Below are 25,293 nucleotides of genomic sequence, written 5' to 3'. Positions count from 1 at the left end.
AAATATAATTATTTTCTGTGACTGTATATTACATTAATTTGTAGGATCCTTTACTATAGATAATTTAGCTCATCTGTAACAATAACATCTTCATGCCTTATATATCATGTACTGTAGTACGCCGCTAGATTAAAACTGACGAGGAAAGGTAACACACGGCCAGCGAAAGCTCTTTTTTTGAAAGCCAGGTGGTCGTGTGGTCTAGCGGGACGGCTGCAGTGCAGGCGATTTGGTGTCACGATATCACAGTAGCATGGGTTCGAATCCCGGCGCGGGAAGAACCAAAAATTTGCGAAAGCAAATTTACAGATCTAACATTGTTGGGTTGATGTTTAGACGAGTTGCATGTATATACATTATGTACACAGCCATGTATCACCATCATTGATGGCGATCCGATGGATACATCTGTTGTAGAGTTGTCACTGACTCAGACGTACTTATAAATATAATTATTTTCTGTGACTGTATATCACATTAATTTGTAGGATCCTTTACTATAGATAATTTAGCTGATCTGTAACAATAACATCTTCATGCCTTATATATCATGTACTGTAGTACGCCGCTAGATTAAAACTGACGAGGAAAGGTAACACACGGCCAGCAAAAGCTCTTTTTTTAGAGAGCCCAGGTGGTCGTGTGGTCTAGCGGGACGGCTGCAGTGCAGGCGATTTGGTGTCACGATATCACAGTAGCATGGGTTCGAATCCCGGCGAGGGAAGAACCAAAAATTTGCGAAAGCAAATTTACAGATCTAACATTGTTGGGTTGATGTTTAGACGAGTTGTATATATATATAATATATATCATATATATATGAGGAGGTGGTACCACAAAAGTTATAAGTTATTTAGTACTTAATAAAGCATTTCTTAAAATGTTCATGTCGCTTTTAAATTTAACAATAATTCTTATTATATCAGTCTCACCACACGTATACAAAAAATTAAATCTTGCTTCCTTAGTCATATTTAAAAAAGATGGAACTATTTAACTAATTTTGGAAAACAATTGGTCTCTAATTATATTTAGTTTTTTACGAACAAAGAAAACAGAAGATCCGGTAGCCAACCATTTCATTCAGCACAATCATTGCATGAAAAATTTAACTTGAAGTTACCGCCATAGAAAAAGTATTAGGAACAGAAATTTACAGAAAAACTAAAGAAGCCTTTGGATAAATAAATTAAAAGCATTATAACCTGAAGGACTCAACACAATGTATGAACAATAATAAAAATATTTATATAAAAAAAGAAAAAAACGCAGCAAATGAACGTCATAGTAGTTATCATAACGTAATGTATCCAAGCGATGTAATTGTTATTTATTCCAATGAAGAAGGCCGTAATGGCCGAAACGTATGGAAACTTGTGTTATAGTCTTTATTATATATATGTCTTGAAAAAATATATACAAATTTGTTCTTTTTAATATTTAAATGTAATAGATACATATTTTTGTAATAGTCGAAGAATTCGTGATCGATATTCAAAGTTTGTATTTTATTGTCAGCATTGACGGTGTTCAGTTTCACCTGTAAAGGATAGACATTATCTTCCGATGTTCAGACAGTTTTAAATCGATACAAATTGACCATGACTCGGTTCTCTCTTGGCTGTTGTAAAAGAGGAAAGCAATGTGAAATATAAAAACAAGATGGTAGCACAGTGGTAACATTGATTCATCAAACTGGTTGTAGCTGTATATTGCCACTGCCATAAAAATATTGTGTCATTGTAAGACAAAGAACATGATTGATTAGCAACAGAAAATCAGGCAGAAAAGATGCCAATTACCGACATCTGACTACTATATTACATGTATGTTTCTGCTGTTTCGTTTGTACGGAAGCGCAGATTCAGATTCAGATTCAATAGTTTATTAAAGTCTCACCACATACAACATGATTAAAACAAGATACAATTATAAAATTAATTATACAGTAAACATAGTTAAAACAATTAAATACATGTATGTGCCATTCTTAAAAGAATTATGAGAGACTATTAAAATACAAATAATACTTATTCGTTTTATAAAATACTACAAATACAGTAGTTAATGATATAAAATACTGTTTCTCCTTGTTAAAATGTTATTGCAGGTTTTGGCAACAATATTACAAATATTGGTATTTTTAAACATATATATAAATTTTTCTTCATCAGACAAGTTTAAAAACATATGACACAATATATCAATAAAAAGTGCATGTCTTAGATCTTCATACAAGGGACAATTTAAAAGTACATGTTTTTCATCCTCTAAAATATTACAGTTAAAACAGACTCTTTCGTCTAGATTTTTTCTTTCATATCGACCAGTTTCAATTTTTAATGGTGCTACACCACATCTAAACTTTGAAAAAGCACTACGATGGCGCTGTGGCATTTTCTGTAGCAAATATTGCTCAGTGTTATAAGTATGTTTAAAAAGTTTATATGTTCTCAATTTACAACCGGTACTATATGAAAAAATTCTTGTACACCAGTCTTTTTTTATATTTATCAAACATTTTCTCTTCTAACTGAGATATACTATAACTATCAAGAAAATTTTCATTTATTTTACAATATCTTTCAAAATCAAATGATTTCAACATCTCCATAACTTTGTAGCACCAATTTTTTAATTTACAACTACCTTTCATCACTGACCATTTAAAAACTTTATAATTAATTCTATTATTGTCCATTTTTGTACATTTGGACCAGTGTCTAAAAATATTTATCCACTGTTTAACACATGGTGGTTTCCAGCCCATGTCACCTGACACAGCATCGTTTGGGGTATATTTACCCACACCCATGTAGAAACGCATGGCGCGATTCTGTACTGCAGTGATGCACGAGAAATCTCTCGTGCCCCAAATAGACGAGCCATAATTTATGACTGACCAAACCATCGTGTCAAATAGCTTTGTGTAGATATTGTGCTGAAAACCACCATGTGCTTTACATTTAACAATAAGTAAACCCAATGCCCTACTTGCTGACCTGGCTACAGCTTTTGCTGTCGGTGATTTAGAGACAGTTTAACTTACGCGTCAAACGTTAACACTACTTTTAACGCCGTTTCCATTCACATTGTTAACGTCATCATATCTTCTGTTAACGTTGTTCTATTGTTATGTATAATGTTACTATATTGAGTTGAGATTATACGATCAAACGAACCAGACGTTGTTTTACTGCCTGTCCAGACTTTAAGTTAACCCATCCGTCACATTGGTGTCGTGACCATAGGATAATGACGAAAAAGAAAGCCATTAGAGTGGGTCATCGAGGAGCCGCAAGGAGATTAATTTCAAAGATTGAAGAGGAATTAGAGAAAGAAACAACACAACGCGACGAAATAGAGAGCCTATGTGAAACTTTGAAGAAGAAGAGGGATATTCTTTCGGAACTTGATAATGAAATATTAGAGGAGATTGCAGAGGAAAACATGGAAGCAGAGATAGAAGACTCAGATCGGTATGTTTTAGATATAGAACGAGTTTTGACAAAAGTACGCAATTCATCAAGTTCAAAACAGAAAAACAAATCAAATGAAACTAGCTCTAATCAGAACTTAAATCCAAATGCAGCAGATTTTGTTTTTATCAACTCCACATCTACACGTAATACTCCACATCCCATGCAGAATAATGATATGCAATACAGATCGTCAATGAGCGCAACAAATTCTAGCATCTACCACAAGCTACCAAAATTGAATCTACCATATTTTAATGGCAATTTGTTAAACTGGCAACCTTTCTGGGATGCGTATCAATCAACAATACACGATAACCAAACATTAACAGACGTGCAGAAATTTACGTATTTGCAAAATCAAATTCAGGGAATAGCCGCGCAATGTATCGCCGGTTTACCACTCACAAGTGCAAATTACTATCAAGCCGTATCAATACTAAGAGAGAGGTTTGGTCAGAACCACAAAATCACGAACGCATATATTCAAAATTTAATTGATTTACCCGCACCGAGGTCAAACGCAGACAGTTTGAGAAACTTTTCCGACAGAATTGAGTGTAGCATACGCGGATTAGAATCGTTAGGAACAAACGAGAGTACATTTGGAGCCATTCTTACGCCTATAATATACAATAAGTTGCCGTCTGATGTACGGAAAAACATAAGATGAGACCGCGGAAACGACGACTGGGACATCGAATCATTGAGAACAGCCATAAAGAGGGAAGTATGCGTACAGGTCGCAGGACAATCTACAGGTACAAGTAATGAAGATTTAGAAATTTTACCGACCGCTTCGTTTATTGCCGAAACATTTCCCGGAAAGAACAAAAAACAGTCACGTAAGAAATGTTTATTTTGTGAAGAATCCCACCATCCAAATACATGCAAAAACGTGAAAGATGTTGAGAAACGAATAGAAATTGTGAAGCGAAAAAAGGTATGTTTTAACTGTTTCGGAAGTCATATAGTAGCTGAATGTAAGTCTGAATTTAAATGCCGCCAGTGCGGAAAGAGACATCACACGAGTATACATGTCCAAGTACATAACACAGAACCAAAGAGCTTGACCGAAAACCAGTATAGTACACAAAAGACCGTAGCACATACCGCCGTAGAGAAAACGCCACTGGAGCTAACCACATCCTTACATTCTACTGTAACTGCACATACAGATGTCTTACTGAAAACTGCCGTAACTCCAGTTTGGTCCGAAAATCGATCGATAATGTCAAATATTTTACTTGACGAGGGAGCACAGAACTCATTCATAACTGAAGATTTAGCTAAAAAATTAGAAATTGAGTCCACCGAAAAGATTGCACTGAAAATATCTGGATTTGGAGGAAACGAAGGACAAGTTCGTCATCTTGACAAAGCAAACATAGCTATCGAAACAGTTGATAATCAAAGAATAGAAATAGAAGTAATAATTGTACCAAAAATTGCCGCTCCTATTCAGACAAAATCCCAAAAGGAAATCAAAGCACTGCCATACTTACATGGTTTACGACTCGCACATCCGATATGCGCAGAAGACAAGTTTAACATATCTTTATTGATTGGCGCAGACTATTACTGGTCAATAGTTGAAGATGAAATAATAAGAGGAAATGGACCGACCGCAGTTACATGTAAGTCGAAAATTGGTTATCTCTTGTCAGGACCCGTACTAACTAAGAACGGAAGTACTTCAAAACAATCGGCAATGATGAATATTTTGACTGATCACAGAGCCGTTGTTTGCGACTTGGAAAAGTTTTGGAACTTAGAATCGTTGGGGGTTTCAGGAAGCGATAATATTAAAAGTCAGTCTGAAGTTGTAAAAGAATACGGAGAAAAGTCTATTATACTAGAAAATGGAAAGTACACGGCTAAGTTACCATGGAAACCAGATTTCCTTCCGCTGCTGTATAACATGGAACTGGTTAAACAGAGGACGGTAGCGTTATTAGGCGTTTAGCAAACAAACCTGATTTACTTAAAATGTATGGAGATATCATAATGGAGCAGGAGAGAAGACATTTTATTGAAAAGGTTGAGGAAACAAAACTTCCTACCGATCGACCCGTACATTATATCCCACATCACCCTGTTGCCAAGGAATCATCTACTACGCCAATACGCATTGTTTATGATTGTAGCTGCAAAGATGGAAGAGGTAATCCAAGTCTAAATGAATGCTTAGAATCACACCCACCTGTTATGAATGACATTACGGGAATACTTATGAGATTTCGCGCTAAGAAATATGCTACAACTTCAGATTTAGAAAAGGCATTTCTACAAATACAGCTCGACGAGAAAGACCGAGATGCAACGAGATTCTTATGGCTTAGCGATCCTTCAAACACATCAAGTCCGCTAATAACATATCGCTTCAAGTCCGTACTTTTCGGAGCTACATGTTCGCCATTCATTTTGAGCGCCACACTTCTCAAGCACTTTAAAGAAAATCCGGGGAAACTTTCAGATACACTTGAAAATGGTTTATATGTGGATAACATTTTAACTAGCTTTGATAACGAAAATAGCGTAATAGATTATTACAGGAGATCGAGAGAATTACTTACGAAAGGCGGATTCAACCTACGCTCTTGGAATTCAAACAGTCCAAAATTACAAGAAATCGCTAGCAAAGAACAAACCTTAGACAAAGATGAGCTTACTAAAATTCTTGGTATGCAATGGAACGCTAAATCGGACAAGTTGTTTTATCAAAGTAACACGTTCGAGATGGACAAAAAAGGAAAACTAACTAAACGATATATTTTACGGCAATCATCCAAGATTTTCGATCCGTTAGGACTATTAAGCCCAGTTACTGTAAAAGCGAAAATCTTTATGCAATCACTTTGGAAGCTTAATTTGGAGTGGGACGAAATATTACCGGAAGATATCCAATCAAAATGGATATTAATTTCACGAGATCTGGCATCGAGCTTAGAAACAGAGATTCATCGAAGTACTCAGACACAAAACAAGAATAACACAAATTTACCAACTCTTCATGTATTTACCGATGCTTCAACTCATGCGTACGGCGCATGCGCGTACATCATGTATGACAGAAAACCAACAATAGTAATGGCAAAGAATAGAGTTGCGCCTATCAAGACTATAACTTTACCAAAACTAGAGCTCATGGGGGCTGTAATTGGAGCAAGACTTGCTGATCATATTTGCAAAAACTTTCCGGAAACTTTCAGTGAAATACAATTTTGGAGTGATAGTCAAATCGTACTTAGTTGGCTTGCATCCGTAAAACCACAGAGACAATTTATCAAAAATAGAATTGAAGAAATTAAAAGTTTGTGTGGAGATAATGTATGGAGATATTGCCCTACGAAAGACAATCCCGCAGATCTGCTTACACGTGGTATAACATCTGAAGAATTGCAACAGAACGAAATATGGTTTAGTGGACCTAAATGGTTAAACAGCAAAGACGATTGGCCGACATGGAACGGAAACAATGTAACGTCTAGTGTATGTACAACAATGTCGGAGAACGATGACAAAATTGAAACAATGGAGAATAATCAAAATGTATGTATTGGTATAGGAGAAATCATAGATATCGAACGGTACAATTCTTATAGAAAATTAACCCGAATTACCGCATATGTAATGAGATTCGCAACAAACTGCAGAGCAAAGGAAACTGAACGAAAGAAAGATTTATTACGTATTGATGAAATTGAAAATGCAAAATTCCTATGGATAAGATATAAACAAGGTAAAATATTTAGTGACGAAATAAGTTGTATAGATAATTCTACAAAACGTAAAACACTTGTGCGACAATTAAAGCTCTTTCTAGACGAAAAGCAATTATTACGTTGTGGTGGTCGCCGAATAGACAATGCGACAGTAGGAGAAACAGTCAAGTTTCCATATCTGTTACCGGCAAAGGACCGTCTTACACATTTGATAGTGTTAGAAGCACATGAGAACACACTACATTCAGGTATAAATATCACCCTAGCATACATACAACAAACATTTTGGATTCCGAAATTAAGACAGTGCGTGAAATCTATATTGATGAAATGTGTAACGTGCCGAAAAGTAATCGGAAAATCTTATCCCGCACCAGAAATTCCACCATTACCAAAGGAGAGAGTTCAAGATGCTACACCCTTTAGCATAACCGGTGTAGACTTCACAGGAGCGCTAACGATAAGGAACAGACACAACGAAGAATCGAAGGCTTACATTTGCCTATTTACATGTGCTGTCACTCGAGCAGTACACTTGGAATTAGTTTACGATCTCAGCGAAGAATCTTTTTTATTGTGTTTCCGGAGATTTGTAAGTCGACGATCAGTGCCGAAAATAATGATGTCAGACAATGCGCTAACATTTAAAGCGGCTTCAATCGAAATTACTCGACTTTGCAATTCTAGAAAAGTTAAAGAAAATATTCAGAATTATGGCATTGAATGGAAATTCATCCCAAATAGAGCTCCATGGTTCGGGGGCATGTGGGAAAGAATGATTGGCTTAACAAAAACATCACTTAAGAAAGTATTAGGACGTGCACATGTCAACGATGAGACTCTAAGGACTGTATTAACAGAGATCGAAGCCACACTCAACGATCGGCCAGTGACGTATATTTCAACAGATATCAGAGATCCGGAGCCGCTGACACCATCCCATCTTATACATGGACGAAGGATAACAACTTTACCGTATGTATCGTCAAATAGTGCTATTGACAATCTAAATGTATGTGAATTAACACACACAAACTTGAACAATCAAGCGATACGACAGAGACAATTGATTGAGAACTTCTGGACAAGATGGAAAGGAGAATATCTTACTTCATTGCGAGAATATCACCAAAGAGCTGGAGTCGACGTTCGGAAGATTAAAGAAGGCGATGTCGTTCAGATACACGACGAATCGAAGCGCGTGCATTGGATACTTGGAGTTGTGCAGGACACTATTAAAGGCAAGGACGGTTTAGTTCGCGTTGCTATGGTGCGTACCAATTCAGGAGTTACAAATCGACCCGTGACGAAACTCTACCCATTAGAAGTCAACAGCATGGAATGTTATCTGAGACGAAGTGAACGAAGAAACTAACGTGTGTGAACAGACTTGTTAATTTTTCTTATTTGTGAAAAGACTGTCAAATTCAAAGAGTTTTTTACGTAATCTAATAATTTAATATTTTTTTAATTATTTGTGAGATCAATCTAATTTTTGTTCTTTCCGCATGCCACTATATATCACAGCTAATGGACATTGCATCTGGTGGCCCCGAGTATGTCGGTGATTTAGAGACAGTTTAACTTACGCGTCAAACGTTAGCACTACTTTTAACGCCGTTTCCATTCACATTGTTAACGTCATCATATCTTCTGTTAACGTTGTTCTATTGTTATGTATAATGTTACTATATTGAGTTGAGATTATACGATCAAACGAACCAGACGTTGTTTTACTGCCTGTCCAGACTTTAAGTTAACCCATCCGTCACATTTGCCATTAATTGGTAGTCTAAAAATTCCGTTAACAATAAACCTAAGTATTGGTAATTTGAAGCATACTCAATATTTTCATCATTTAAACTAAAATGAAAATCTGATCTGGCTACAGAAGGATTTCTAAAATGTATAACATTTGATTTTCTTAAATTTACTTTTAAACTATTATGATTACACCATACATTTAAAACATCTAATAATTTTTGTAAATCCTCAGCATTTTCTGCTAATAAAACTATGTCATCGGCATACAGCAAGATAGATAATTTTTCACCATCAATATTAATACCAATGTCTAACAACTTTATATCATCAATTAAATCATTAATAAATATATTAAACATTACTGTTGACAATACACAGCCTTGTTTTAAACCAGTATTTACATTGAACCATTCAGTCATGTTACCATTTAATCTGACACTGCATTCTACATTAGAATAAATAGCCTTTAAAGCATACATAAATTTTGTACTAACACCCAGTTTTCCTAATTTATTAAATAACAAAACTCTATCAATAGAATCATAAGCTTTCTTAAAATCAATGAAAGATACAAAAGTGCATTAGGGATATATTAAATATAAAATTGATAGTAATTTTATTTTAAAGTCTATTTTTTAAACACATTTTGGCAATTTATTTTCAAAAAATGGTTTTGTTCTTATGCCTCTTTCACACGTACATTTAATTCGAATTGAATTCGAATCGACTGCGAATCGGATTCGCTTATCGCGTTCACACGCTCTTCTTTTTTAATTCGAATTATCCAATTTGCATTAGAAATACGTTTTTATTTGAGCGAATTTGACGCGCATTGCAATTCGAATTAGAATTGACGTAAGGACGTATAACTTTTCGAATGCGAAATTTAATTAATTAGAATTAGTTAATGCGAATCGAATTCGAATTACGTGTGAACTCAGCATTAAAATATGATAGGGATAAGCATTTTATGCTGAGGTAACACGTAATTCGAACTAGTTTAATCCGCAATCGAAACGTTTTACGTCCTATGCTAACGTCATTTCTAATTTGAATTACAATGCGCGTCAAATTCGCTTTACTGTCCAAACGACGTTAACTTTTTTTAAATTCGTATTCACAAAAGCGTATTTTTAATGCAAATTAGATAATTCGAATTAGCCAATTCGAATCAATTCGAATTAAAAAAGAAAAGTGTGTGAACGCGATTTGCGAATTCGATTCGCATTCGATTCGAATATAATTCGAATTAAAGGCATTACACTGAAGAGTTTCATTAGGAAAGTACATGTATTTTGACAGAAACAAATTGTTTCCCCATATTCCATGGTTTAGTTTTCACGACACTGTCATAGGATCGTCAGATCTGAGGATACTTAGCATTCCATGTTTTATAGTGGTTTAAAAGGCCTGTTTGGTTTCCCTAAAGCAAGTCACTGACTTTGCCATGTACAATGGTAAATTAAGTGGCAAATTTATCATGTATATTCAGGACAACTCATGAGTGTGAATCGTGAACTGGAAATTCAAATTCATTTGTCAAAACATTTATTTATTTTACGGTGGTATGGGAGTCTAAATTAAAAATGATAGAATTTGTTCATATTTTTCCAAAACGTAGAATATATTGATATATGTTCAAAAATGTAATTAAAATGATAGGTCACCGTGCATTTTCTAAAGCTACATACAGGTTGTGACAAAATGACACATTTGGTATGGATTATACAGAGAAAAAAAAACATCATTATGTGATAACAAGCTAAACTAAATGATAGAATTGTAAAATAGAATACGAGAATATAGCTTTGAGAATATTAAAAGAAAAGATATAGGTTCACCGTGCGTTTTTCGGCTAAAATACAAAATAGCAAAATTCCATGTAGATTCCTTCAGAAATGCACTATTTCAGAGTTACCTCCCCTTAAAATGCCAATTTTTAAAATTGTATCAGGTAAAAAAATAATCTACACTTTAAAAATATTAGTATTTATAAATTATAATCTTAATAATTTGTTCTTTTAAATGCAAATTCACATTAGTTATCTGCATTCCTGCATCAAATTTTTCTAATTTGATTAAAAATCTGAACCTTAGATTGTGTGTTTTTTACAATCAAAGATGGCGAAAGACACACACTTCATCACGACAACAATCAGATATTTATAAAGCTTGTTTCACACTGGTGACCAGTTCAACTCGATGAACCGACGGTCCTTTCCACGACCAAGCGTAACCACGACTTTTCTCGTTTGAATTGTTTTACATTGTCTTATCGGGGCCTATTATAGCTGACTATGCGGTATGGGCTTTGCTCATTGTTGATGGCCGTACGGTGACCTATAGTTGTTAATGTCTGTGTCATTTTGGTCTTTTGTTGATAGTTGTCTCATTGGCAATCATACCACATCTTCTTTTTTATATTATACCCGATCGCTTCCGACAGTACACGACTCTAACGTGACCACTGATTGAATTCATATATGATTATTCCTACCAATCTAAGATCTTTACTCGACTAGCTAGACCAAATCAAATATTCTCGATGTCAGCCCGATCTCGACCAGACCAGATCGACCTGATCGTATAGGGGTCGCCCCTAGGGATACCCGGGAATTGTCCTGTATGTACTATTTCAGTATAAAGCTAGATTCACACTGCCGACCAGATCAACTCGATGATCCCGATTGTTAAATTTTTCATGACCAAGCGTAAATTAATTCGTGATCTTGCATGTTGTTGACTACCTCTACCCGATCGCTATCTGACTGTACACGACTCATTAATGTCTCCATCAAGAATCCAACCCGACCACTAATGAAAACATATTCGAATATTCCGACCAATTCACAATCTCTAGACGATCTTTACTCAACTCAGCTCATTATACTCGATCTCATCCCGATCTCGGCCAGACCAGGTCGACCTGGTGGTATGGATAGTCGGCAATTTGTCCGGTATGAAAAAACGTCTGAATTTGTTAAGCCACGCCGCCGCGGAGGGGGCATTAAATGTTAACCTTGTCTGTCCGTACGTACGTCTAATCAGTTAGTTTCCCTTCTCTATAAATTTTGCCCCAACCAAATGTTATGACACATATACATAATGCTTCTTATCATAATACACCGATCATGTGAGAATTTGGATGGCGTCACTTTTACCGTGTTTGAGTAATGACCCTTTATAACGCTATTTGTATCCCATGGACACATTCTCTATTTAACTAATTTGGTTAGATTCAGTAGTTTACAGAAGATCTGAGTAAAATCAGAACTTTAAGATATCTTCTTTGAAATAAAGCAGTTGGATTTGTAGGCGGGGTGGTAAGTCCTCCAAATGTCAGGTTAACATCACCCATATTGGTACTTGTGTTAGATAGCAATACTTGTATACATACAATTTACCATCCCCTTTTCTTTCCTTTCTTGCAAATTTAGCTTACTGTTTGTGTCATAAATTTGTATATGTATGTAATTAATATTTTCTATAGATTTGATATCCAGAAGTTGAAAGGTTGAAGCTTAAATGTATTTTTGACGTATCTATGATACCAAAAGGTTTTTGCTAAAAGTGGTTTAAATATGTCACACATTTCCTCAACATTTGGTCTTAAGTAGAATTTCAATCACTTCTCAAACTGTTTACATATATACATCAAGAGATCAAATAAAAATCATTTGACATTCGTTTCATTTTTTTTGTGAAATTGCGTCAAAGAAATCGTGTGAAAAAAAGTTTTTGTAAACATTTGGCCCCACCGCATGTTTGTGCATCTCCAAAGTCGGACCTCTTCAATTAATTAGTACTGATTTTCTTTTAGGGGCCACGTGAAGCCCGCCACCGGGTACGAGAGTTTCTCCCTGTGCATGTTGAAATAATATCACTGTGTATCATCGCCACCGGAAATTGGGTACTAACGAAGCGGAGAGAAACAGAAAAAAAGTAAACAAGTTAAGATTTTTTTGTTATTCGGTTTCGCCGCGGTTGACAATGTTTTCTCGGGATATCAATCTGCTCTATCCCCCACTCAGCTATATGTTGTTATAAATTGTTCAACATAGACTTTGAACACACTTTATATGACGTTCAGATAAATTTATCCAGTATAGATTTTGTGTGCTGTAATGATCAAGCTAACCATATACTGAATAGAAAAGCTGCATGTGATTTTGAAGAACCGTCTTCGAAGGATTTTAACGTATGTATTAGATTTGCAGAGATTGGAAATCGCCAATAGCATTATGGACCTCGTAATTTATGCCAACAATATTCCTGTTCGTAAAAAATTTTGGTAAGTTTTCGCAATTTTTGAGAAGAAATACGTAAAGGAAAAATAAAAACTCTAATTCTAAATTTTTATAGCAACATTTGCACATGTATAAACAGTACCAAATGAAATCGAAATAACTGTAATTCCGAAATTTTTGCGCAATTAAAAATGACTCGATTGATTGATGCAAGCAGACATTTCTATATCTTCAGTATAATATATATACTTTGCTAATTATTTTATTTTTGAAGTGGCGGTAAAGCCGTAATTTTCAATCAGCGGATCTATATTTTTCCCTTGCCGCTTTTTCATGCTGGAAGCTTGTAATTCACAATGTTCCATTCAATTCAAATTGACTGAAAAGCAACGTGTATTCATTTCTTTTAAATTTTCGTTCATTTTGAAAGACAGTTTTACTTCGGGTTTCCCATTTGTTCATGCGGAAGGTCCCTTCACCATTAGTCATTACGATTCTCGTTCAAGTTTATTGTCACTTTCTCTTGCTTCCCTGTCTGAAATTTTATATTTTACAAATTTCATGTCACACAGAAAGCACTTAAACTTCTTTGCTTTTCAATATTTATTTTTACTAAATATGAATTTTTTGTTTTTAATAGCACTAGTACTTTCATTTTCAAATTCTATTTATAGACCATATCGCGGACGTGAAAGAAAGCACTGTAAAGAAAGATTTATGTTTATATTTATATGAGAACATGGTTATATAACAGTTATAACAGGAATATCAAATTAAAAAATATTAGTATTAACCTCTTTTTATGTGTGTCGAAGATTGAATACGTCCTAGTCGTTTTCACTCACGTAGACAGTTGTTTTGGGAAAATTTATTTCTTTGAATGCAAATGACTGAATGTAAGTCCGTGACAAAGTTTGCTTTGGAAGTTCAATAAATAAATGACAATATATAGTGTAAGCTTTAATTTGTTATTGTGGGAGTTTAAGTGTGTAATGCATGTACGTGTTTATCAAATTCTTATCACATGTATCAATATACTACATTTCGTTTTTACGTCACATATCAACATTCCCGAGTTTTCAAGTCTCTGATCTTTGCCGATTACCGGCGTATAGTAAGTTCATGTATGGACAGTTACCCCAAGGTATAAACAAAATACTTCCGAGACCCATTCTTTGTACTTTAAACAGTTTTGTAGAAACATAAGTTATATGCAAGCTTTAATTTGGTCAGCTAGTATGAGTAAAGCCAGTAAACCTAATTTTAACTCAGTCGCTCTTCGGCCATCATGACATGCCAAGTTTCTTTCATTTTCATGGGAGGAAAGCACTGTTTAACTCTTACAAGATATTTCATTTTACATAATTTAATTTTAGCTATATTTTTGATGGGATGCATTCAATACTCTTCTACCAAATTGACCATTATTCCGACGAAGCGGAATATATTCCGACATCTTGAAAATATTTTTTATGGTGTACGGGAGATAACTCCCATAGCAACAAACGCCTATTTTCCCGTTTTCCGCTAGAGGCGTTCATTTACGTACCTCTCACCTTAAGGGTGCCGCTTAAGAAATGATTTTCTGATATACAATTCTTTAAATTATTAGGCAGATAAGTACAAAATTAATACAAGATTGTGTGTAATACTCCAAAACTTGCCACTTAGTACCGGAAAATTTCGAGGTCGATCGTTCTCTGTCGCCCCATTCTCAAGATATTGAACTGTTTTTCATTATTTTTCCAGACACGTTTTTAGATTATTATAGTGTGGCATCATATTTACTGAAATTTGTTGTCAAAAAGATGTTTTTTAAAGAATATGGACAAAAACATTGTTTGTTTGTTGTACGGCGAATTGCAGGACGTTGTACGGCGAATTGCAAAATAACAACTTTTGTCTGTACGGCGTCTTGCAATATATTATAATTTTAAGAGGAAATTAATCACTGTTTAAATAATATCAAGTGACGATATTTTGTTGATATCAAAGCTTTACAGGCTTACAAATATACAAAATGTCTTACTTATCAAATATTATTAAATATATGCCGTTAATTCAGTTCAGAAGGCCTCGTTGCGTACCGCTTTTCGATTTTGTACAAAAAGGTTTTTTTCAACCATATTATCCTAAATACATTTATATAACGTTATACTACTAACGACTGTTGTCTTATTTGTTGTTAGGTTGAATTGTGTAAGTTCAATAAAATAAACCTTGTTGGTGCTAGCTTTTTTTTTTTTTAGATAAAAACAGTGGAGATGTGGTATGATAGCAAATAAGATAACTATCCATCAGGATAAAATAAAGTGTATGCAAGCAATCGTACGGCCTTCAACAACGAAAACTCGTACCTTATAGTCGGTCATAAAAAGCACCGACAGAAAAATATGGAAGGACTCAACAAGAAAACTAACGGTCTAACTTATATACAGTGTAACAAAACAATTTATGAAAACAACAAATAAGATAGAGATGAAGCAACGACAACCACCGAACCACAGGATCGAGAATTCGGACAGACAAAATTAAGAAAATACTTTGTTTTCATCGAAAGTAAGGAAAAACAAATCGTGAATTGCATTTCGAATTATTTCTTGTTAGTTTTGTTTTGAAAATATATAATTTATATCTGGATAAGAAGTGACCTTTCCTTTTAACGTTTTTGATACATAACAAATAGAAGGCAGATATAACTACATTGGTTAGATTGTTCATAACGCCACTATCAGTGTTAAAACGGCGATGCACCTCATAAGTGAAAAACTAACGAACTTTGACCAGGCTGATTTCGAGAAAGATTTATATGACGACAGAAACAATGCTAATGGCAACAAGCTAAGGACTTACCGTATTTACAAGCAAAGTGTTAAAACAGAAAAGTATATTCTCTCGCTTTTACCAAGAAACGTAACTCGAACTATGGCATTATTCCGCAGTGGATCGCTACCCCTAGCTGTAGAGACAGGGAGATACACCAGACCGCAGATTCCATTGAATAATAGACTATGTAATTAAAATTTTGTAAATTGAATGGTATTGAAAACGTATTAAAAATTTTGAAAACATGATTACAGAGCTCCAGTTCAATGCTTTAATGACATGTACTGACATTCAAGTAACACTGTCTTACTCTATTCACAAATTCTATGTCAGGAGGAAAAGTTTTTTATAACGCATAATTGTCCATAAAGTCTATTCTTTTTAGGCAGTGGCTATTCGTCCGGCTAGCCGGACAAATAGTCAAAAATGTCTATTCATCCGGCAAGCCGGACAAATAGCATTTTTACGGTTTTTCGCTATTTGTCCGGCCAAAAATATAATGATAAAGATATAGCATCGTGTTTTGAAGATTTAAAGAAAGCACGAGTTGTTTTAAAATAATTCTATTGTCTAACATCGTTTTATGAAAAAGAACTCATTCTAATAAAAAAAAAAAAACAACTATACATTTGATTCAGATTTTTTTTATTCTAATATTCTAAAGGAATTTGGGTAGGGGGTGATTATTCTCTCTTTTGATCCTATGAATTTCCTGTAAGGTAAATAGTCGGGCCAATCATTATTGGCTTCATCTATGATTCCAAAAGATCATGAATTTATTGTTTCTGTGAAGTTTGGTTAAAGTAAGGTCCGCATATGATTATGCACGATTCTTCATTTAAAAATATTGTTCGGCGATTTTAAATTCATAGGAAATTAGAGAAAAGGGCAGGCACGTGTAACCTGTCCCCAAAAGTAGGACTGTGTTTTCGATAAGACTTTTTTTAGAAAAAAATGTGTATTAGAAACAACAGAAAAAAAGGGGGAACCCCAATCCTGGTGTCTTATTCCCAGTCAAGGCATATCAGTATGTTCATAGATCTCCGTTGTAGTATAACTTGAAAATGTGATAATAATAATACATGCGATATGAAAAAGTGACATGTTATGATCTTTTTATCATATGCTTCAACAATGGAGGAAAATAACAGATCATATATTGATCCTTTTACGTGGTTCCCAAATAGAAGTTCGAAGATTGAAAAGTTCACGGACGTCGGACCCAAATTTAGTACATTCGATATCAAATCTTTCTACCATATGCCTCAACAGAGGAGAAACATTTTTAATATGGACGACTCGACAAACCCCTAAAAAAAACCAACAATATACATAGTGAACACTGTTTGGAAAAGTCAACCTTTTCAAAGTAACTTTCTAAATTATGTTTGAAACTTATAAAGAATGCATTTATTTAAAAATTTGTTTGTTTGTTTGTTTTATTTTTATTTTTTTTGTTTTTGTTATTTCTTTACACAATATACTTTTCAGTATCTAAATAATTGTTTTGTACACTTTTTCGTACTGTTTTTCACTGAAAACGTAGCATTGAGGTGTATTTTCCGGAATTTGCCGAGTATCACCGGCCTGAATGCCATGTGATAACGTTGCGGAAAGGCATGTGACAACAATCGAAGCATGTGATAAACTTTTCTTATCATATACTTAGACTAAATAACATATAAATTTTACCGTATGATAATAGCATTAAATTGACGTAAATTCCATATTTTTCGAATTGGTGCTTAGCGGGCTGATATGAAAAGTTTATCACATGCTTCGATTGTTATCACATGCCTTTCCGTAACGTTATCACATGGCATTCCGGTAATACTCGGCCAATTCCGGAAAATACACCTCAATGCTACGTTTTCAGTGAAAAACATTATAAAGTAGTGTACAAAACAATTATTTGAATACTGGAAAGTATATTGTTTAGAATAATAAAAAAAATAAAAAAAAAAAAAAACAAACAAATTATTTAATAAATGCATTTTTTAAGTTTTTCTGAAACATAATTTAGAAAGTTTCTTTAAAAAGTTGACTTTTCCAAACAATGATCATTAGGTATATTGTTGAATTATTTTTTTGCCGATTCGTCCATATTAAAATGGTTTTTTTTTCTCTCTCTCTCTGATGCATATGATAGAAAGGTTTCATATTTAATGTATCAAATTTTGGGCCCGACGGCCGTGAACTCTTTTACTCTTTAAACTTCGGGAACCACGTAAAAGGATCAATATATGAATCTGTTATTTTTCTCTACTGTTGAAGCATATGATAAAAAGATCATAACATGTCATTTTTCATATCGCATGTATTATCAGCCCTCGGTCAATATCAGCCCTCGAGCCGTGCGGCTCTTGGGCTGATATTGAACCTAGGGATGATAATACATGCGATATGAAAAATGCCATGTAATAATCTGATAATATCAGCCCGCTAAGCACCAATTCGAAAAATATGGAATTTACGTTAATTTATTGCTATTATCATACAGTGAAAATCATATGTTATTTAGTCTAAGTATATGACTTGAAAATAATGCATCCAAGCAAGTTTGATATAGTATTTTTTTCCGAATGCGTTTTGCCTTCATAAGGTAAAGGGGGTAAATCATCAATTTCACTTTGATTTCAGGCTTATTCCTCACAGTTGACATGTACACGCTATTGTTCTGGAATCACTCCTATATACATTGGTTTAAAGCAATCACATTCTGAGAATGATTCTCTCTGGTTTTCTCTATGACATCTATAAATATAAATCACGATCTCCAATTCTCAAAACGTCCATAGCATACGCTCGTGTGTTATCAGACACCGCGTGTGTTATCCGACAACACCTCATCCGGGACACTTTCCGCGTCACATGACACTTTTATTGATATTGAAGATTTGCGCATCTGCAGACGGATGGCCGGACGAATAGAGATTTTTAACTATTCGTCCGGCTAGCCGGACGAATAGACACTCTGTTCTTTTTATCAGGGTAAAAAGATAATTTAAAGAAAATATATATTAATTAAGGGAAATAACTTTTGGTACATAAATAATGAAGATATATGTATTGTAATAGTTTATGTACATATGTCGATAGAACATTTTAAATACATTTGGGTTTTTTTTTTAAATTGTTGAAAGTGGGTTAAATGTACTGTTGATTCAATTTGCTTTCTCTTTTTTTCACGTTTGCAAGATAAATACATGAGTTTTCTTATCATTTCGTTTTTTTTTATATTATTTCGTTTTTTTAACATTGTGTGATTGGGCTGTTTATGTATCTATATTACAGTGTCTCATAAGTCTTTTTAGGCTGGGTGTTGATCTTTTTTATGTGATTGTACTTGTGTAAATATTTTACTATTGTGTAAGATCAATACGTGACACTTTAATAACATAAATTTATCTTATCTTATCTTAATATCTCTATCGTGAATATTAAAGATTTTTTTATACAGTAATACCCCTGGATAATTGACTCAGTTCAATCATACTCATTTCTAAATTTCTAAATACAAAACTGAAAATCACTTAGGCTTAGATCTATATAGTGTTCACATTTTAGATGTACATGTATCAATATGGACATTGTCAATTCAGAGACAAACCAAGGAAATAAGTCTCATCAGACAATCGCAATCATGGGGTAAACAAGCAGAAAGTATAATCTGAAAAACTCATTGAAAGGTATACTTATGGTTTTATGATGACTTATTTCTGAGGAATATGTTTTGACTAAAAAGAACTTTATCAAAAGTGTTGGGTTTTTTAGCATTTTTTTTTTTATTAATACCTGTATTAACCTGTATCATGCGTATTTACCTGTCATATTGGCGCAAATGAAAAGTATTATTATTGGCGAAAATGAAATGTCAATTGGCGCATAAGCAAAGCACCGGTTTGAGCCTACACGCATTAGGAAATTAGCTGTAAGCATATTAATAAAATTAAAACTCAGCGAATGTGAATTCAAATCAAAATGTTCGGTGTTTAAAACTAAATTGGGTGTTGCTAAACGGAAACGGAACGGAAACGGAAACGGAAAGAAATTTTTATATAGACGGAATTTTAGGGGAGGGAACAAAAAACTATGAACATCAATAGATCTTGCTGGTAATTTTTGCTATTAAAAGTTTCTATCTTTTTATCATATATTTCAATATAACAGGCGAACATGTAAGTGAGAAAATTCGTCAAATAAGGTCGATAACTCCTAGTCATTTGACCGTTTTGACGTGAATGGACATAAGGTAGAGCTCAACAGTAAACCTAATTTTAAAAGAAGTCCGAGTTTGATGACAGATTAGACATGTTTTTCACAAAGTTTTTAAACTAGATACACCGATGATAATTGTTGCAAAGTTTAACCAAAACTATCGGGCGACTCCTTAAAAGACATATGTTCAATAACATTTGGCCCAGTAGTTTCAGAGACTGAGACATTTTGTAAAACTGAGTTAACAAAGACGAAAATCGGACGACGAACGCCAAGTGATGAGAAAAGCTCACTTAGCAAGGCCAGGTCAGTTAAAAAAAGAACTCTCAAAGTATACCACTAAAGACTAAAGCAGGTCTTAGTACTAGCAGAAAACGACCATGACAGAGCAAAAACATTGAATGAATGTATCACTATAATTGTATCAACTAATAAGACATCAACTAAAATAAATATGTACCACTAAATAAACCGTTACAACCAAATTGGAAAGACATAACTTAAGTATGGACGAAAACAAAATTAGAATATTGATTCAATACATAAAAAGTATGAGGGCCAGACGAAATAGGTTATAGAATGTTAAACAAATATATAAAATGAATTAGCAGCTATCATATTATTATTCACCATTTTTTCAACAATCATCAATTCCAGCATGATACGTGATGAATGGACAACAGGAGACATTTGTGCATTTCCGCTATTCAAGTATCTTAAACATGCATTCACTGCAGGATGCTGCAACATATAGTATGCTCCAACATAATGCGTTATCGTCTAGATTATTATAGTACCATCAATGGTTACGTCTTAGATGCATGATTTTTTGTTGGTTGTTATTGGCTTTGAACTAGCTGTCAGTTAACTGCGAGTACTACCTAGTGTCTTTTTGCTGTTGGGATGTACAAGTACCCGGCCACGTCCACTTCTAGTGTATTTGTGTCCATTTGGTGAGTTAAGCCTTTTCAACTGATTTTTATAGTTCGTTCTTATGTTGTAATGTTATACCACTGTCCCAGATTAAGGGGAGGGTTGGGATCCTACTAACATGTTTAACCCATCTCATTCTGAATGTATGTGACTGTCCAAAGTCAGGAGCCTGTAATTCAGTGGTTGTTGTTTGTTTATGTGTTATATATTTGTTTTTCGTTCATTTTTTGTACATAAATAAGGCCGTTAGTTTTCTCGTTTGAATTGTTTTACATTTTCATTTCGAGGCCATTTATAGCTGACTATGCGGTATGGGCTTTGCTCATTGTTGAAGGCCGTACGGTGACCTATAGTTGTTAATTTCTGTGTCATTTTGGTCTCTTGTGGAGAGTTGTATCATTGGCAATCATACCACATCTTCTTTTTATATATTTACGTTCATGTCGCAGTTGCAATAACATGTATTGCGCCAAAAAATCGTTAAGAACACCTTACAGATATATTTATTTCATATTTTGAAAACGCTCCATATAAACTATTAAATCAAAATTAAACAGCTATAGGAAACCAGGTAAAACACATGCAATGTTGGATTTACTCATTCCTATGCTTCCGAAAGCAAAGAGTCGTGGTAAATTGAACAACATCAAACAGGTCCAACAGACCGTTGATTCTGGGGTATCTCAAGGAACTGTTCTGGTCAGGTGTTATTAAGTAAATGATATCAGTGATATCTTGAAAAAATCGGGTGTATGGCCAATATATAGAAACATCAAAATGATCAGATGCGTAGTGTGAAATAAAGTATCATTTCCGTCATAAAAAAGAACAGAGCAGAATGAGTTTTCAGTTGTCTTGACATAGCACCTATCTCATTAAAAACTACCAAAATTAAAAGTAACTTTCAAATTTCAATATTCCTCGTGTGTGAATGAATATGTCTATGTTAACGGTTGTAACATGTGCAGCTGAATCAATTTACCCTTCCGGAGCAGCTGAGATCACCCCAAGTTTTTGGTAGGGTTCGTGTTGCTCAGCCTTTAGTTTATATGTTGTGTTTTGTGTACAATTGTTTGTCTGTTTGTCTTTTGGTCTTTTTGGCCTTTTTTTCTTTTTTAGTAATGGCGTTTACGGTTTGTTTTCGACTTCTGAGTTTGAATAACCCTTTGGTATTTTCCGCCTATCTTTCTAGATGTTTTCTTCTATAAATATAGTAAAACAGAATACTGAATTAGTGACATTATTTTCACTTAATCATGATAATATTATGAAACAAAATTCACGGCTACTTGAGAGATATTGAATTTTCAGAGAAGAATTAAGCAAGATATTTAAAAAGTAGCGTGAACAATTTGTTTTTGAAAAACTTGGGACATGACTACGAAAAACTTCGTGAGGGCACTGTGCAAATAGAATATATCTGTTCCAGACCATATGAGTATTTGGACCGTACGCGTACGGTCCGGACCGTATACGTACACAATGTATACTCGTATGGTCCGACCATACGCGTACGGTCGGACCGTATGAGTATACGCGTATGGTCCAATACGAGCTGATTATACTTATATAATAGTTCTTGAAAAACTGGTCATTATCGTGATATATGGACTGCCCACAGGACAGTGGTATTGACTAAGATAGTGATAATGACTGAGCCAAAGGCGAGGTCATTATCGCTGTCGCAGTCAATACCACTGTCCTACGGGCAGTTCATGTATCACGATAATGACCAGTTTTTCAAGAACTATTATGTTTATTTCATTGAGAAACCATGTTTTGGAAAATTCTCGTAAATTCAAAATGCATAAAGCGAACTCGGGTAGTTGTACGATTTTTATGACAAAGAGTGAAAACCAGTCGTAGTAATACTGTCATTCATTTTAGTGCAATTTTTTAGTATATAAATACTTAATCAAGTTATCTTTAATTTTATATTTAACGAAAACATATAATAAACAATTCGACAACTTAAATATAATATTAAAATCAGGAACATGTTTCATAAAAGGTAAATCTCTCTAAACAGAGAAGCCACGCCCCAGCGGTCATTATCAGACGGAAACCACGCCCCAACGGTCATTATCAGACGGAAACCACGCCCCACCGGTCATTATCATGTAAAAGTTCGTTAACGACCGGTTTTCTGGTCCGTTTTTCCTGTTAATGACCGATGGAATTTATTACTGAAGAATAATGAATGCCATGTGACCCCTTTTTATCCAATAAGAGAATCTTATTCTCAACCGATATGAAATAAATGTTATTGGATCATATGAGTTAAATTTAAACAAACATTTATCACAATCTTTATTTCAAGTTTTACAAATTGTTATTATTACATTTAGATGGATAAAATGAACAAACGAACAATTAAAATTAAATATTTGTTTAATTGTATATCTGAATCCTATTTTGGTACACTCGCCCAATGTGACACAAGTTACGTAATATTTTTTACATTATCATGTTTGCAGTTCATGTATGTTTCTTTGCATTTGCATTTTTTTTGTAAAGTTGCTAAATATTCTAAAACAATTGTCCTCCCACATTATGTTTACTTTGATATCTTCAATTTCAGTGATCATAATTCAATTAATGTATTACAGATCGACATGCTAAATACAAGAGACTAACATATTTTAAATTACAATTAGCGTGAATTTAAAAAAAAGTTAAAATATAAAGTTTTTATTTCAATCAAAATTGAACTATTTTATATTAATTTGAGAGTTAAGTTATGTTGATCTGTTATATGCATCTGGGTCTAATAAACGTAACCAACTTCTTAATATAAGTCAGACCGTACGCGTACGGTCCGACCGTATGAGTATTTTGAAAAAGTACGCATACGGTCCAGACCGTACGCGTACGGTCCAAATACTCATACGGTCTGGAACATATCCATGTAGGCTACTAATTGTTCGCCACTTTTTGCACATCAATTCGTATAAATTTATTTGAATTCTATGCTTTTCCTATGTAAATACCAAACACTGAACATACATCAGTATTGCAAGGATTTACTATACAAATCCTTGAGTATTGTAAATGTTTAGAAAGGATTTGTATAGTGAGAGATTTTGTCATTTTTTTCTTCATAAAACTTAAGTATATACAAGTTTCTATTGTAGTTTCCATATCGGATTTTGTCCATACACCATTGTCCTATTAGGTTTCTTTTAGGTTTTCTTTCCATTATACAAGAAAAGATGCAACGAAAATCACCAATGCAGAACAACGCAACAAGATACCCCACATCACTAATTTTGTTTTAAGGCAATTAAAAAAAACTAAGAAGAAAACTGATGCAAAGGATTTCCCCCAAGTTTATTACTTCACATTCGATTTATAGAATCAAGGCCGATGTCAATCTTTTATAGGCCCGTAGAGATTTGTTTCGTGTTGTTGGGTTGCTATCTTATTGACATTGATCAAAATTTAAAAAAGAAAAGAAAAGTCGAACAGACTATCCTGAATCGCATGAACTACGTACACATGACTTTATCAAATATTTCAAAAACATAGTCTCATCATCTCCTGGTAATTATTTCAATACTTGATGCTTTGAAATCTTTTATTTTAAATTCATTCCTCTGGGGTTTTTTTCTTGTGAACATGTGAAATACTATATAAAACATGCCTATGTAGATAAACTTAACAAAAAGAAAAGATATTAATTCTTTCTGTTTCCGTGTACTGTTTCCGTTCCGTATTCCGTTCCTTTTCCGCCGTTTAGCAACACTCAGCTACAATGACCGGAAAGATTAATAACAAAATTAGATTTTCAATGCCGGCAACAACCTTGTCTTTGTTTAAATTTAAGAAATGAGCAATTTAGATTCATTATATTTTATTCTGTTGGAGAAATCTTACTTTGTAGTTTTCAACGGATTTTTTTTTTTCAAAGATTAATTTTTGAATTAAAAACTTTTTGTATCTTATATTTACTGTCTCGTTTAATCAAAACACGCGAGGTAGTAATACAAGGGTTTGTATTTTATGATAGACGTATAATGTTTTAGAATCAAACACTTTAACTCATATATTATAATTCATCCTTTCATCTTAAATATTTCGCAGACATAATGAATTCACAAA

General features: G+C 34.0%; 3 protein-coding genes across 3 annotated transcripts; all 3 read left to right on the top strand.

Annotated features, from left to right (window-relative positions):
- The first annotated feature begins 3,255 nt into the window (after positions 1 to 3,255).
- On the top strand, positions 3,256 to 4,152 carry LOC139494539 (uncharacterized). The gene has a single exon (XM_071282700.1). It carries the CDS (start codon positions 3,256 to 3,258, stop codon positions 4,150 to 4,152), a length of 897 nt encoding a protein of 298 aa, XP_071138801.1.
- Positions 4,153 to 4,710: 558 nt separating this feature from the next.
- LOC139494538 (uncharacterized) lies at positions 4,711 to 5,445 on the top strand. The gene has a single exon (XM_071282699.1). The coding sequence runs from the start codon at positions 4,711 to 4,713 to the stop codon at positions 5,443 to 5,445; it is 735 nt and encodes a 244-aa protein (XP_071138800.1).
- A 23-nt stretch (positions 5,446 to 5,468) lies between these two features.
- Positions 5,469 to 8,579, top strand: LOC139494537 (uncharacterized). The gene has a single exon (XM_071282698.1). It carries the CDS (start codon positions 5,469 to 5,471, stop codon positions 8,577 to 8,579), a length of 3,111 nt encoding a protein of 1,036 aa, XP_071138799.1.
- The last annotated feature ends 16,714 nt before the right edge of the window (positions 8,580 to 25,293 follow it).

This window comes from Mytilus edulis, chromosome 11 (assembly GCF_963676685.1).
Source record: "Mytilus edulis chromosome 11, xbMytEdul2.2, whole genome shotgun sequence".
Classification (NCBI taxonomy): Eukaryota; Metazoa; Mollusca; class Bivalvia; order Mytilida; family Mytilidae; genus Mytilus; species Mytilus edulis.
This window is presented reverse-complemented; position numbering and strand designations above follow the sequence as displayed.

Bases quoted from the DNA above. Each gene is read 5' to 3' on its own strand.
- LOC139494539 (XM_071282700.1), top strand. From the start codon at position 3,256: ATGACGAAAAAGAAAGCCATTAGAGTGGGTCATCGAGGAGCCGCAAGG.
- LOC139494538 (XM_071282699.1), top strand. From the start codon at position 4,711: ATGTCAAATATTTTACTTGACGAGGGAGCACAGAACTCATTCATAACT.
- LOC139494537 (XM_071282698.1), top strand. From the start codon at position 5,469: ATGTATGGAGATATCATAATGGAGCAGGAGAGAAGACATTTTATTGAA.